This window comes from Simochromis diagramma, unplaced genomic scaffold (genome assembly GCF_900408965.1).
Source record: "Simochromis diagramma unplaced genomic scaffold, fSimDia1.1 OVJJ01000676.1, whole genome shotgun sequence".
NCBI classification, from domain to species: Eukaryota; Metazoa; Chordata; class Actinopteri; order Cichliformes; family Cichlidae; genus Simochromis; species Simochromis diagramma.
The window spans coordinates 743,905-757,289 of record NW_024387466.1 but is presented as its reverse complement, the minus strand read 5'-3'; the positions used below and the strand labels follow the sequence as shown (position 1 = coordinate 757,289).

At 38.1% G+C, this 13,385-nt stretch overlaps 1 protein-coding gene across 15 annotated transcripts in view; it reads left to right on the top strand.

The window, feature by feature from the left end:
* Positions 1–13,385, top strand: part of specc1 (sperm antigen with calponin homology and coiled-coil domains 1) — a 78,817-nt gene that overhangs the window by 10,095 nt on the left and 55,337 nt on the right. For 14 of the 15 annotated variants that reach the window (XR_005693708.1, XR_005693711.1, XR_005693712.1 and 11 more), the window contains exons 2-3: positions 5,261–5,442; positions 5,571–5,706. Coding sequence is in view for 10 of the 15 variants with exons in the window: in XM_040014731.1 (XP_039870665.1) it covers positions 5,284–5,442; positions 5,571–5,706 (295 nt within the window). In the remaining 5 variants the exon portion in view is untranslated. Of the gene's footprint in view, positions 1–958; positions 1,258–5,260; positions 5,443–5,570; positions 5,707–13,385 lie in introns of those variants that run through there. The other variant, XM_040014725.1, reaches the window with a different exon arrangement.

Sequence of the window (13,385 nt, the reverse complement as noted above, 5' to 3'; positions counted from 1 at the left end):
CTGCAATGCTCAGTGTTACAGCAATCCATTAAGAATAGATGTTGATAGAAAACATGGTTACCATTGCCAATTAGAACCTTTACAGTCATCTGATGAATATTGAAGAAAAGAAGTTAACTCTGTTTGCAGCATCAAAATATAGGATTTAAAAAGACCGTTGTATGGTCATGGTTAGGTAGTTAGGTCCAATAATGACACAGGTCACCACTCATGGTGAATAATCATGGGAATAAAGTGGCGTTGTGACACTAGAAGGCTGTAATTTATGATGTAGTGAGTGACAATGGTAGTATCAGAATCCATGTCGTCGAAAGCATGTTTTTGTCAGATGTATATCAATCACACTTGGAATCTGAGTGTGAAACTGCGTGCCTTTTTAAAAAAATAAAATAAAATATGTTGAGCATCTAACTCAACTGTTACTACACTCTCTGAATCCCCCTTTTTAAAAGGCAGGTTTTGTGGTGGCATAAGGGTGTGGTCAGACCAAGTTCCTCAGTTTACCACTTGCCACAAACTGGAGCCTGTTCCAGCCCAGCCCAGAGTGCCGTACACTCTGCCCACATGCTCCACGGCCTTGGCATGCTGTACATTGTGGGATCCAAATTACATCAGTATGGGAGAGCATAAAATGTTGACCCCTCCACAAATCAGCCGCCCTCATATTTTGGTGTGTTTCTGAGACAAAGATTGGCTTTGTCAGTGTCAGTGGCCATTATTTATGTGTATAAAGCCTACAGATAACTTAGAAATAAACTGTGCACAACAGTGTCATAAATTTGTTTCCAGAATCTATTTCCAGTAGCATGTTATTTAAAAAACAAAAAACAAAAACAAAAAAAAAAACCTACTGATGTTCTCTTTCACAACATACAGTTTCAGGTTAAATAAATCTGAATGTTGTACATTTTCCAGCCTATCCCCGATTTTTTTTTTTTTTTTTTTTTTTTTTTTTTCCCCTTTCATGCTGTCTGGAAAAACTGAGAGGAGAACAACTTGCCCATGGCTGAGACAGTTCCTTTCTTTGCTTTTGTATGAGAGAGTGAAAGAGGCAACAGCACACATAGCACAGCAGTTGGCAACTTGCAGTACTTCCTCATCCTAACTGCTGTATGGAGGTGAAAGCCATTGCTCCTGGCCCTGCATTTCCCCCCGCAGCCTCTTTAGAGCATGACAACAGAGAAATATTTTGTTCATTTTTGCTGCAAGGAACTCAGGCACAAGGTAGACTATAGGACAGCGCCCAGCACCAAAAACGTAAGTGAACTGCTGTGTCTTTTGTTTTGTCAGCAATCTGCCATTACTGTTTCATTACTCGCTTCGTTTAGAGCTTCCTATGCTTTTACTTTGAATTTAATATAAGATTGGTGACTATAGAATAGTTTAAACCCAGTAAATTCACCACCATGATCTGTTGGAAGGGAAGTTTTAAAAACAGTGGCTAACAGAGGATGCCATATGTTATCCTTATTGTATATTAAGATTTATTTAGCTCAAGCCTTTTTGCTAACCACAGAGCCAGACAGGAAAGAAGTCAAGAGGATGTGATGATTCAGAGTGACATTTAACCTAGTAACTTATTTTCTGTTTCTTATGTGTCCATTGCGGTTTGAAGCATTATATTTGATCATTTCTTGAATCATTCATGCTGCTGCTTCTGCTGGTCTGTGAAGCAGTCTTGTCAGTGCCCATGGTCTGGAGGTAAAGACATACGTTAGCTTAATTCGGCAAAAAGAACTTTGTATCAGTGGCATCCAGTCACACCAGACTTTACTCTGTGCAACAGAGTCTTATCACAAGAAGGCAACAAGTTTTGCAGCCACTCCTTTGTAGGACCTGCAGTTTCAACCTATGTTTTCATTTTTTCATTAAGGTTTGCTTAAAATGAATAGACAGGATCTTCATTCTTATGCACTGAGAGTTATTGATGCAGTAGTTCATTTATATTCTACATGCACTAAATATTTGAAGTGGAGAGCAGTTTGCTTGTCCTGTACTTTTTCAGAGTCTGTATTTAGGGGCAGAGAATGAGCAAAGATCCATTAGCGTGGATTTTTCTCTATGATTGGAGACTATTTGTAGTCATGGCAAGCTGAGCAGGCAAAGTTACATATTTGTAAAATGAATTCCTTTCATTTGGGATTGTATTTAATAATGTAGCTAACAAAAGTAAGATTATTGAATTTTGTATGCAGTAGATTGATTAAGATTAAATTATTAGATTAAGTGAAATGGAAGCATGCAGGAAGTTAGTTGTCAAACCTCAAATTAAGATGTGTGGTTGAATTTGTTGACTTTTCATATAATTCAGCTTGGTCTGATTTCAGTGCTTCTCTTGGTTTTGTAATGGTAGCACATTGTCCTCTTTCCTGAAGTTCTATCAGATCAGATGATGTGTATGTGATTGTTTTATCCAGGCCCAGACTGATGACTGCTGTCAGTTGCTTTCCTCTTATCTCCTTCTAGCAGCACAGTCCAGAAGCAACTGTCAGAAATTTGGAGAAACTCCTCCTCCTCTCCGTCCCATATTCAGCCTTTATATCATCTTGCCAAGTTTGGAAGCAATATAATTAAGGCAGATGACAACCCATTACTTACTGCTGTGGTGACTGCAAATTATATTTGCCTTTCAAAAATGGCTGTTTTTTAGAGCAGATTCCATATTTAGTTTTTTACCAATCATGAAGAAGTCATAATGTCATCATCCAGCATATGTGTCTCATTAGACTCAGCAAGCTGCAGTGTAATAAAACCACTAAATGACTGTCATCTTTCTTGGCTAATGTGCTGTTTACAGGGAGATACTCACTGTCTTAGTTTTTAGTTCAAGTTTAAAGTTACTTCTGGCTGTCTCTCAAAGACTTTTAGTTTTCACAACTGGGTCGTTGTAAGATAAGTGGGACAGGGCTCTGGCCCCTGAGAATCCTGTCTCTGCAGAGGAAATATGGAAAGGTCATACTGTATATGCAGACTTCTGCAGTGGTCGAGGAAAGTGGAAACAAAATGTATCAGTGTTAAAGTTTAGACACTTATCCTTTCATATTTATTATCTTTTCAAAATGCTTGCCTAGAGCTTTTACTTCCCTTATAGTAACCCCCCCCCCCCCCCCCCCCCCCCAAAAAAAAAAAACAAAAAACAAAACAGCAACACGATTATACATCCTGGATTGAAACATCCTCAAATGTATCTCACTTCCTCATTTAGCCTACAAAGTGTTCAGGGCAGGTTGAGAAACAGGCACAGCTTGTGCTCTGTAGAGAATGGTGCCATAGCTATGTAATCTGTGTCTGAGGGGAGGTGAGACAGCACGGCTGAAGTGTTAGACTGCTAGGCTAGGCAGGAGCTAGTCATGGGATATTGCCTAGAGAGGCCCGAAGTATCATATGATGGGCCAGCAGGAAAACACATGCTCTGATACAGTCAATAAAGCAACTGAATATATTGTGCTGTTAACCAGTACCTAAGCACCTAAAAGTGTACTTACAGTGTGAAATTATCTTAAGTATGTGCCAACTACTCGTTACTGCAGCATCGTTTGTCCTGCTCTAAATTGCTACACATGCAGCAGTTCAGTCACTGCAGTACAAAATGTATAAATAGTTGAGACTGGAGGGGGGAAAAAAGGTGGCCTTCCTGTTGGGAAGTCATGGTTGTACAGGCTTAAGTGACTAGAGAGTACTATTCTCATCAAGAGTCCTCTGCTTCTCAGAGAATCAAGTTACCACACAACCACAATCAATAAGTCAGCCAACCCTTTGGGAGCTACCGAACCTTTTTACCAGTATGCTCTGTCTTTGCACTCTGACCTCCATTTCCTTCAGCTGCTCAGATGAGCGCATTACCCACATCAAATGCAAACCTTTAACAGTCACCCTGACCACATCATATTATATTATTGTGCTGCTTTTAAAGGGAGCCTGTTGTGTGTGTCTTTTCCAGCTTCATATTTTTATCCCAGGACTTTACTCAAGTAGCTTTGCATGAGTTTATTAACTTGTACCGAGCCTTGGTGCAGTTGATCATTTCATGGTTTTGAGTAGCTATGTGTCTTCTCAGGTTGTATAAGAGTTATTCCCTCTTTTTGATAATGTAATGATCAAAGAGTGGGAAAACAAAAAGTGTCTTAGACATGATGCTTAGAGATGTCTGATGCCTGTAGTTTGTTTCTTTGTTGGCTCACAGGTATTTCATGTGTTTCATTACTTCAAACACTGGCCATGTTTATCATGAACATCCAAAATCAATACACCGTATCTCAGTATATCCTGTATATGAGAGAAAATAAGAAAAATTGCAAAAGGCCTATTTTTACCATATTCCTTATACAGCCACTTCTGCCATTTTCACACTGCATATGTAACTTCTACTGGTGTGGAGATGAAGTGGAGTCTTGGTCAGTGCTGCTGGTATGAACAAATCAGATAAGAGACTGTGTTCTTTCTCCTCCCTCCTACAGGAAGTGGCTCAATAGTGTTTCTGCTAAAATAACTTAAGCTCGCTGCAGAGGCACCTCCTGGCTAGTATTTTTTGGAACAGTAATAAATACCACATGTCAGTGCTAATCCATTATAGTCATCTTATAACCTGAGGAAAATGTGCTGCCTATTTTTCAGGGTTTCCTTTTGTATGTACTGGAGGGAAACATTATCCAGGGTCTTTCCTGGCTCACAATGATGGGGGGGGGGGCATCAGTAGGCATGATCTATCCACATACAGTAAAGCCAGTGAGTATGTGTTAGCGTATTTAGCAGAACTCTACGAATATTCTTTTAAAGTTTAGTGTTTGATAAACATAATTGTAAATTAAGATCAGTTAAATAAAGCATAATAAAGAAACAAACGGAGGAAAGATGGAAACATGAACATGAAAAATAAAGATGAACACAGTATGATGATAACAAAAATATATGAACTATATAAATAAAAATAATAATCACAATAACAATGACTGTAAAGATTTCTACAAGCCTAAGCGGCTTCAGGCGGTGTCATATCATGCTCTCAGAGTTGTGTTTGTTGTTCAGTTGCTTTTTCTATTAAAGGGCAAGTCGTGTTCATATTTCACTGCTGCCTCTGGGAGATGGAGTAGAGCTCAGCGGTTAAAACAAAGCAGCCTTGACCAAGTCTGTCCTGACCATCTGTTGGGAAAATCTGCCCACCTACTGCAGATCCTACATACTTAGACTAATGCTATTATCTATTATTCATTATCGTTTTACCATAATGAATAACTTCCACTTTTATCTGGACTTTTTTCAGGTGTAGTCCGCTGACACCTAGCCATGATGAAAGCGGGCGCCACCAAAGTGGGGCTGCCCAAGCCTGGACTCCAGGAACGAGTAAGGCAGGCCCCCTCAACGTCCTCTGCCTCCACCACCTCCTCAGCCATGAAGACCTCCAGATCCTCCAACACGTTGGCCTCAGATCAGCGCCTTAGCAAGGTAAGTCACAGGTGCAGTGATACACAGATTAACCTTGCTAATGTTGGTTTAAATAAAAGCATGTCAAAACATTAAGAAGAACTTTATTAGACTTGCATGACTTTTACTAAGCGCAGATGTGTTTTTAGCTGAAAAGAGCCAGCAGTGATGATGCCTTGACAAAGCCTCCACCAGGAGCTACTGCCTCCGGTTCCCGGATGAAGAAGACTGTGACTACAGGAGCCATTTCAGATCTCGCTGAGGCCCGCCCTCGCAGCTTGTCAGGTGGGACACTTTCAACAACTAGTTTTAGAAACTTTCCTTAGGAGGAAAAAAAGACCCAGTATAAAATATGAAAGGAAAAGGATGCATGTCTTCATAAATTATTATAATTAAGAGTACATATTAATTAAATATGCACTCTATAAATAAGAGTACATATTTTGTGTCAGAGTTGAAGAGCTAACTATTTGCAGCCACTAGAGGGCCACATTTCATCACTAAAGTTGTCTGTTATGGGTTCCCAGTTACTGGTGGGAACTGGCAGCTTCACAAATGCTTCTTTTTATTTCTTACCCTTTTTATTCATTTATTTTCTGTATCTATATTTTTTTTCACAATTTGTTGGTACTAGTGAGGTGCAGGTGGCTAAGTACTGAGACTCTCAAGCTTTTGGTCCAAAAATTAGATACTGGACAGATTCATGACCTGTCTCTTCTCACATCTGCTCAGCAAATTGAACAGCAGGATATGTTTTGGATGAAATTGGGTTTGAGGAGAGGTCAAGGTTGAGTGCTGGGGGGATACTAATATAACTATGTGGATTGATAATACCAAATCTGAACTGGGACTGGAATAAACAGTATATTTAGCTGTTTATATGTTAATGTCCTTGTATTTATTTTTAATCTCTTTGGGCAAATGATAAAAAATAGTGAAACTTTAAAAATGCAAAAGTGTAATTAACATTAACTTCAACATGGTGTTTGTTAGTTGTGGAGTTTTCTGTTTGTTTGTTTTTCTGTTTGTTTGCATTTTCATTAGCAAAAGATGACTTAAGTTCCTTGAGCTAATATCCACTGTTCTTGTGGCAGACCTCATTTCCCCAAATCTGAAGACCAGAGTCAGAGGAGAGCTGATACAACCAGCAGATTGACAGAAACTGTAAATCCAAGAAGCAATTACCATAATGAATGCATGACATTTCCTATGAAATGTCTTCATTTTACACAGTTAGAGTGAGGATTAAGATCTCTTTGTTGTTCACAAAATTTCATTTATTTATCTGTTTTTAATAAGTATCCAAATTTTTTTATGGATCAAAGCAAACATTTCTACAGTTGGCAAAATTATGTTACCGGTAGATTACATCAAGTGTCATTTAGCTTTCTGTCTACGGCTATCACATGTTTAGACGCACTTGGACAAAGGCTATTATAGTTAACAAAATGAAACTTAAAACTAAGACTGTAAACTGTGATATGAAAAACATTTTAGTAAAAAAAATAGATGTTTGAGAAAAATTTAAACTAACTGAAACAATTTGTGAAATTTGAAAACAAACTTGCATTACAAAAAAGAATAAACAGAGCAATTCCAATTGGGCCTTTGCACATTTTGTGCGCTGGCCCTCGGTAGAGAAAATATATCCTTAGTTTAAGTTTTTGTTAGTCTGGTAAAAACAAAATTTATTACATCTTGCCTGATGAGACATTGGTGGATATGCTTCTTAAGATTTTGGATGTCTACAAAACTGTGGGTTACTGCATACAATAATTAAAAAGACTAAAACTGACACTGGAACTAATAAAAGCTAAAATAAAATTAAACATTTTCAAACAATAAAAACTAAACTGAAACAAGAAAATCCACTCTGTAAACTAACGGAAACTGAACTGAAAAAGGAAAAGTCAAAATGAAATAAAAATACAAACTAATTAGAAAATACAAAACTATAATAAGTCTGTTTGAGACAAATACTCAGTCAGACGTGTTGCTAGGATGTACTATTTTAGGATGTCTTATTTTTCCAGCTACAAACCGGATTCCAAAAAAGTTGGGACACTAAACAAATTGTGAATAAAAACTGAATGCAACGATGTGGAGATGGCAAATGTCAATATTTTATTCAGAATAGAACATAAATCACGGAACAAAAGTTGAAACTGAGAAAATTTATCATTTTAAGGGGAAAATATGGTGATTCAAAATATCATGGTGTCAACAAATCCCAAAAAAGTTGGGACAAGGCCATTTTCACCACTGTGTGGCATCTCCCCTTCTTCTTACAACACTCAACAGACGTCTGGGGACCGAGGAGACCAGTTTCTCAAGTTTAGAAATAGGAATGCTCTCCCATTCTTGTCTAATACAAGCCTCTAACTGTTCAATCGTCTTGGGTCTTCTTTGTTGCACCTTCCTCTTTATGATGCGCCAAATGTTCTCTATAGGTGAAAGATCTGGACTGCAGACTGGCCATTTCAGTACCCGGATCCTTCTCCTACGCAGCCATGATGTTGTGATTGATGCAGAATGTGGCCTCTCATTATCTTGTTGAAAAATGCAGGGTCTTCCCTGAAAGAGATGACATCTGGATGGGAGCATATGTTGTTCCAGAACCTGAATATATTTTTCTGCATTGATGGTGCCTTTCCAGACATGCAAGCTGCCCATGCCACACGCACTCATGCAAACCCATACCATCAGAGATGCAGGCTTCTGAACTGAGCGTTGATAACAACTTGGGTTGTCCTTGTCTTCTTTGGTCCGGATGACATGGCGTCCCACATTTCCAAAAAGAACTTCGAATCGTGACTCGTCTGACCACAGAGCAGTCTTCCATTTTGCCACACTCCATTTTAAATGATCCCTGGCCCAGTGAAAACGCCTGAGCTTGTGGATCTTGCTTAGAAATTGCTTCTTCTTTGCACTGTAGAGTTTCAGCTGGCAACGGCGGATGGCACGGTGGATTGTGTTCACTGACAATAGTTTCTGGAAGTATTCCTGAGCCCATTCTGTGATTTCCTTTACAGTAGCATTCCTGTTTGTGGTGCAGTGTCGTTTAAGGGCCCGAAGATCACGGGCATCCAGTATGGGTTTACGCCCTTGACCCTTACGCACAGAGATTGTTCCAGATTCTCTGAATCTTCGGATGATGTTATGCACAGTTGATGATGATAACTGCAAAGTCTTTGCAGTTATCATCATCAACTGTGCATAACATCATCCGAAGATTCAGAGAATCTGGAACAAAGTCTTTGCAATTTTTCGCTGGGTAACACCTTTCTGATATTGCTCCACTATCTTTCTGCGCAACATTGTGGGAATTGGTGATCCTCTACCCATCTTGGCTTCTGAGAGACACTGCCACTCTTAGAAGCTCTTTTTATACTCAACCATGTTGCCAATTAACCTAATTAGTGTTAATTGGTCTTCCAGCTCTTCGTTATGCTCAAATTTACTTTTTCTAGCCTCTTATTGCTACTTGTCCCAACTTTTTTGGGATTTGTTGACACCGTGTAATTTTGAATCAACATATTTTTCCTTTGAAATGATACATTTTCTCGGATTAAACTTTTGATCTGTCATCTACGTTCTATTCTGAATAAAATATTGACATTTGCTATCTCCACATCATTGCATTCAGTTTTTATTCACAATTTGTTTAGTGTCCCAACTTTTATGCAATCCGGTTTGTACAACAACACTGCTTTTAATAAATATGGTGTGTAAACAAGAGCATAATTGTAAGAGCTGCTGAAAAGTGTTAGGGGTTCGTGAGACATTTCACTACATAAAATTTAGATTTTATTGATAAGTATTTGGATGAAATGGAGAGGAAAAATTAAAAATTTGTAAATTTGTGATTTAAATTTTGGCTATTCAATAACAGAATGCACAGGGTCAGCAGTAGCTATATAATGAACATTTGAATGTTTGAAATAGGACATTCTGCCCAGACTGAAAGATGTCTAGGTTGAATGTTAGGTTTAGTTTTAGCGCTAAGATGGTGTTGACTAAATGATCAATGCTAATTGGGGAGCATATGGTGGCTCAGTGTAGTACTTTTTACCTTTAGTAAATTCAAATGCAAGTATCTTGTTATCCATGACCTTGTGTGGTGATATTAAACTTTGCATTGGCTATTAAACAGAACAGCTACATGATGGCAAAATGCATATTACATGTAGAACAAATATGATGGGTGATAATGACAGGGATTTGTTTGCAGTAATTAATGTTGTGCATACCCTTAGTGTGGGAGAAAGCTGTGTTTGTTTATGGCAGCCCATCCACACAGTGTGTGGATGCTGTGCTCTGGTGAATTTCTTCTTCAAAGGGCTCTTGTGCAGAAGCGCAGATAATTGAATTCTATTTGACAAAAGACTCCAGAGGAGCTCAGAAACCACAGCCAAGTGAGGCTCTCAGTTCTTTCATACACAATTAGACCATGATCAGCTTTCACCGGATTGAGCTCTAATTAACCAAAGTTTGCTTTTTCAAAGCATTTTCACACCCAAGGACAAGAACAGATGCCCAATTTATGCTATTCATGATAAATTCATTACAAACTTGCTTTGACCTAGTTTTGCTTGGAAATTTCTAGTATCCAATTCCATTTGAATACAGAGATATACCGTAGAGGAAAACTTCTTTAAAATATGGTTGTGATGCTGTCATATTCAAATGAGAACCAAGGGGAAAAAAAGAATGTTCCCATTGAACTTTTTTGTGATTTCCTGCCTCTTTGGAGCTAAAGGAGGCCACCCAAAAAACAGATGAGATATCAGTGGAAAGCCCAGGATGTCCTCTATTTAGTAAACCAGGACTTGGTAGGGTAGTTCGAATAAGTCAAAAGATATAGAGCGAAAACAAGTGTCCATTACAAAGGACATAAATGAATTGGCTGGTTGTCAGGAGGGTAAGACTGTGTTTTATATCAGCGAAAATATAATCTTTTTGTGTAACACAAGATCACTTAGATTGTTTTTCAGCCAAGTTGCTGATCTTAACTGGTGTCTAGTTCATGTGCAGAAATAAAAACATCTGAAAGATTTTATCATCTTCATTTTTTTATGTGCCCAAATCCCCAAATATGTTCGTCTCTTCAAATAGATTTCATCAAAATATGAACTCTGCTTTCACTGAGTTGAGATTAACTTCTTAAAAGAACCCCAGGCTAACAGGCATATTCTGACCTTGTGTGTAGTTGTAGGACAAACGTGACAAGAGTGGATGTTTTTGCTGTATGATTCCCTTCAGGCCATCTGTGTTGTTCTGCACCTGCAGTGAGGCTGAGCACGTCAAGACATATGAAGATACACAAGTGGATGTGTCAAACGTGTCAAAAATGCAAAGCCATTGAGCATGCTGAGAATGAAATGTGACACATGAAATAGCAGCGATGGTCAGCCCTGAATACAGCTTTCGGCAATTATCATTTAGCTTGCTGCTTTCAATACTAAATCAGAATTCCAAAATAGTCACACAGTGGGGAATGACAGGCTTTGAATATAGATTGGGGTGATGCTTTGTGACCTTTCAAGCCATTTGTGATGTAATGCTCAGAAATGTCTTGGATGTTTGCATTTATTGATGTGGAAGGAGAGTAAATATCTGCTTGAAGAAGATTTACTTTTTGAGTGTGCAGAGAAGTGAAATATTCAACATTTGCATTGTGACATTTTGGGATAAAAATGTTGACTTTGATGCTGTAATATGTCATCAGGCTTGCCTTAGTGATACCGTCAGCTTTCATGTGGGTTATAAGCACATGAGCTGCTCCCTAGCGAATAAGTGACATTACGTACTGACATGAAGCCATCAAGCTATCAAGGCTTACTGGGCTCTAAGGCACATTGCAGCAGAACTGTCATCACATGCGTCAAACAGTAAATTGAGTCTTTTCTCACCTATATTTTGTGCCTGTGGTTTCAGGCAGGTTTCAGTTTCCTTTAAAAAAAAAAAAAAAAAAAAAAAAAAGGAAAACACGCACGTGGATTTTGGAAACGATTAAGCAGTGCACAGTCGTTTGTCCCATATGGTAACCTCATATTTTTTTTGCAAAAGTCAGTAAAGAATATTATTGTTGAATAAGAACTAATGCATATTTTATTATTTTTGGAGATTCATGAAAAGTGGGTCAGATGTGATATCGTGCACACTTTTGGAAGATAAACAACATAATTCTTGCGCTAATTAGGGAGCAAATTCACCTTCATGCAACAGTCTACAGTCTTTTTTAGAAACTGATCTGTGATATTTCTTTCCATAGAACTGAATAGATTTAAACTGTTTTATTATAATCTTTGAAAAAAATATCATCTGTGTAGTTATTATCTGCTTAGTTATTGGGTTTGTAATGCAAATTATGCATCACTCTGGAGCTGCTTGAAACACTGCATTACTTCATAAGATTAGAGAGAATGGAGTCATACTGAGTAGGGAAGATGTAATGGGGAAAAATATGGAGTCATGGGGCAGAGACACACTCACAGCAGTCTCTTAAAAAAAGCTCCTCTGACTGCCAGTCTTATCCCACCTTTGTCTGTCCCATGCAGGCTGTGGCCCACCCTCACAGCATGTCATAGTAATGAATCAAAACTGTTATTTTTGCTAATGGAGTCTATCCCCTTATCCCCTCTGGCACTTTACCAACTGTGCCATGCTGTTAGACAACGGGTTAAAACCCAGCCTCATCCTGATGACTTATTTAAAACTCCTAATCAATAATTCAGTAAAGCTTTCACTCAGAGGAGTCCCTGTGGAGTGAGCAAGAACAGGGGAGATGAAGCTGCCCTGCTCTATAAATAACAAGCATGTTTGGGACTGAAAATGCATAACTTTATAAATGGGAGCATCTAAGGATCACAGCTTTCTTTCACATCTGTGCAGCCGATGTGTTCACTCTGGTCACTGATGTGATCAGAGTTCTTGTTTAGTTAGGGTTTGTTTTTTGTTTTTTTGTTTTTTGTTTTTTAAATATCCGATTATCGTAATCTAATATTTATTATGATATTTCGTAATATTAATATTATTATTAGACAAAATTCACATTGCTTTACTCCTGGATTTATCCACCTTAATTGATCCTTTATTGATCACATGTTTTCATGTCACGTGATGTTTAGTGGTTATACCAGTGAGAGAGAGTGAGCAACACTGACTTTATAAGTAGCAATGACTGTCATAAGATGTTATCTCTTATTAATATAATAATGTAATGTAGGTTTGTTGTATAAATAGGTTTGAGATGTACTGTAGCTGTAGTCATAGTACATGCATATATGATGCTTTCTTATACATTTTTATCTAATATATCTAATTGTCATCATGTGTTACACCGGCGATAATGTGCCAGCCAATATCATAGGAGATTTCTTATATAAATTGATTTGAGCTGAATTGTATTGTAAAAGTGCAAGACTTTGTCATCATATTATTGCCGTATTTGATCTCATATCGGATCGTATATGATTCTTACTCCCTTTGTGTAGATTTTGTAGGCTGTGTCGCTTTTTACATCAAGGTTGACGACTCCAACCAACATGAGGAGTTTTTGAGAGCAGGACATTTTTAAGTACAGACACCTTAATGTGTTTTGTGTTTCTTCTGCAATTCTCCTAATGACATGTCAGTGCAGTGCTTTCCCAGTGTAACTCAGGAGACTATACTGACAAGCTTTCTCATAGAGGGAGGGTATTTTTATAGGTGGGCTATGCAAAGGTTATTGGTGTGATGATCAGCACTAGTCGAGGAATACTCTTTAGGTGGAGGCAGATGATTTACAAGAGACAAGTTTTCATTATTAGTGTGAATACTATAGTTATTCATTAACATCCAGTGTCTTCTTTGTGAACTTGCCTGTCATACAGTGATGGAGTTGAGGTTGGCTGGCTAAACCTGATAGAGTTTGACTTTGTTTTCTATTAATGAGTTTATAGCTTGTGTCAGTTTTCTAATAG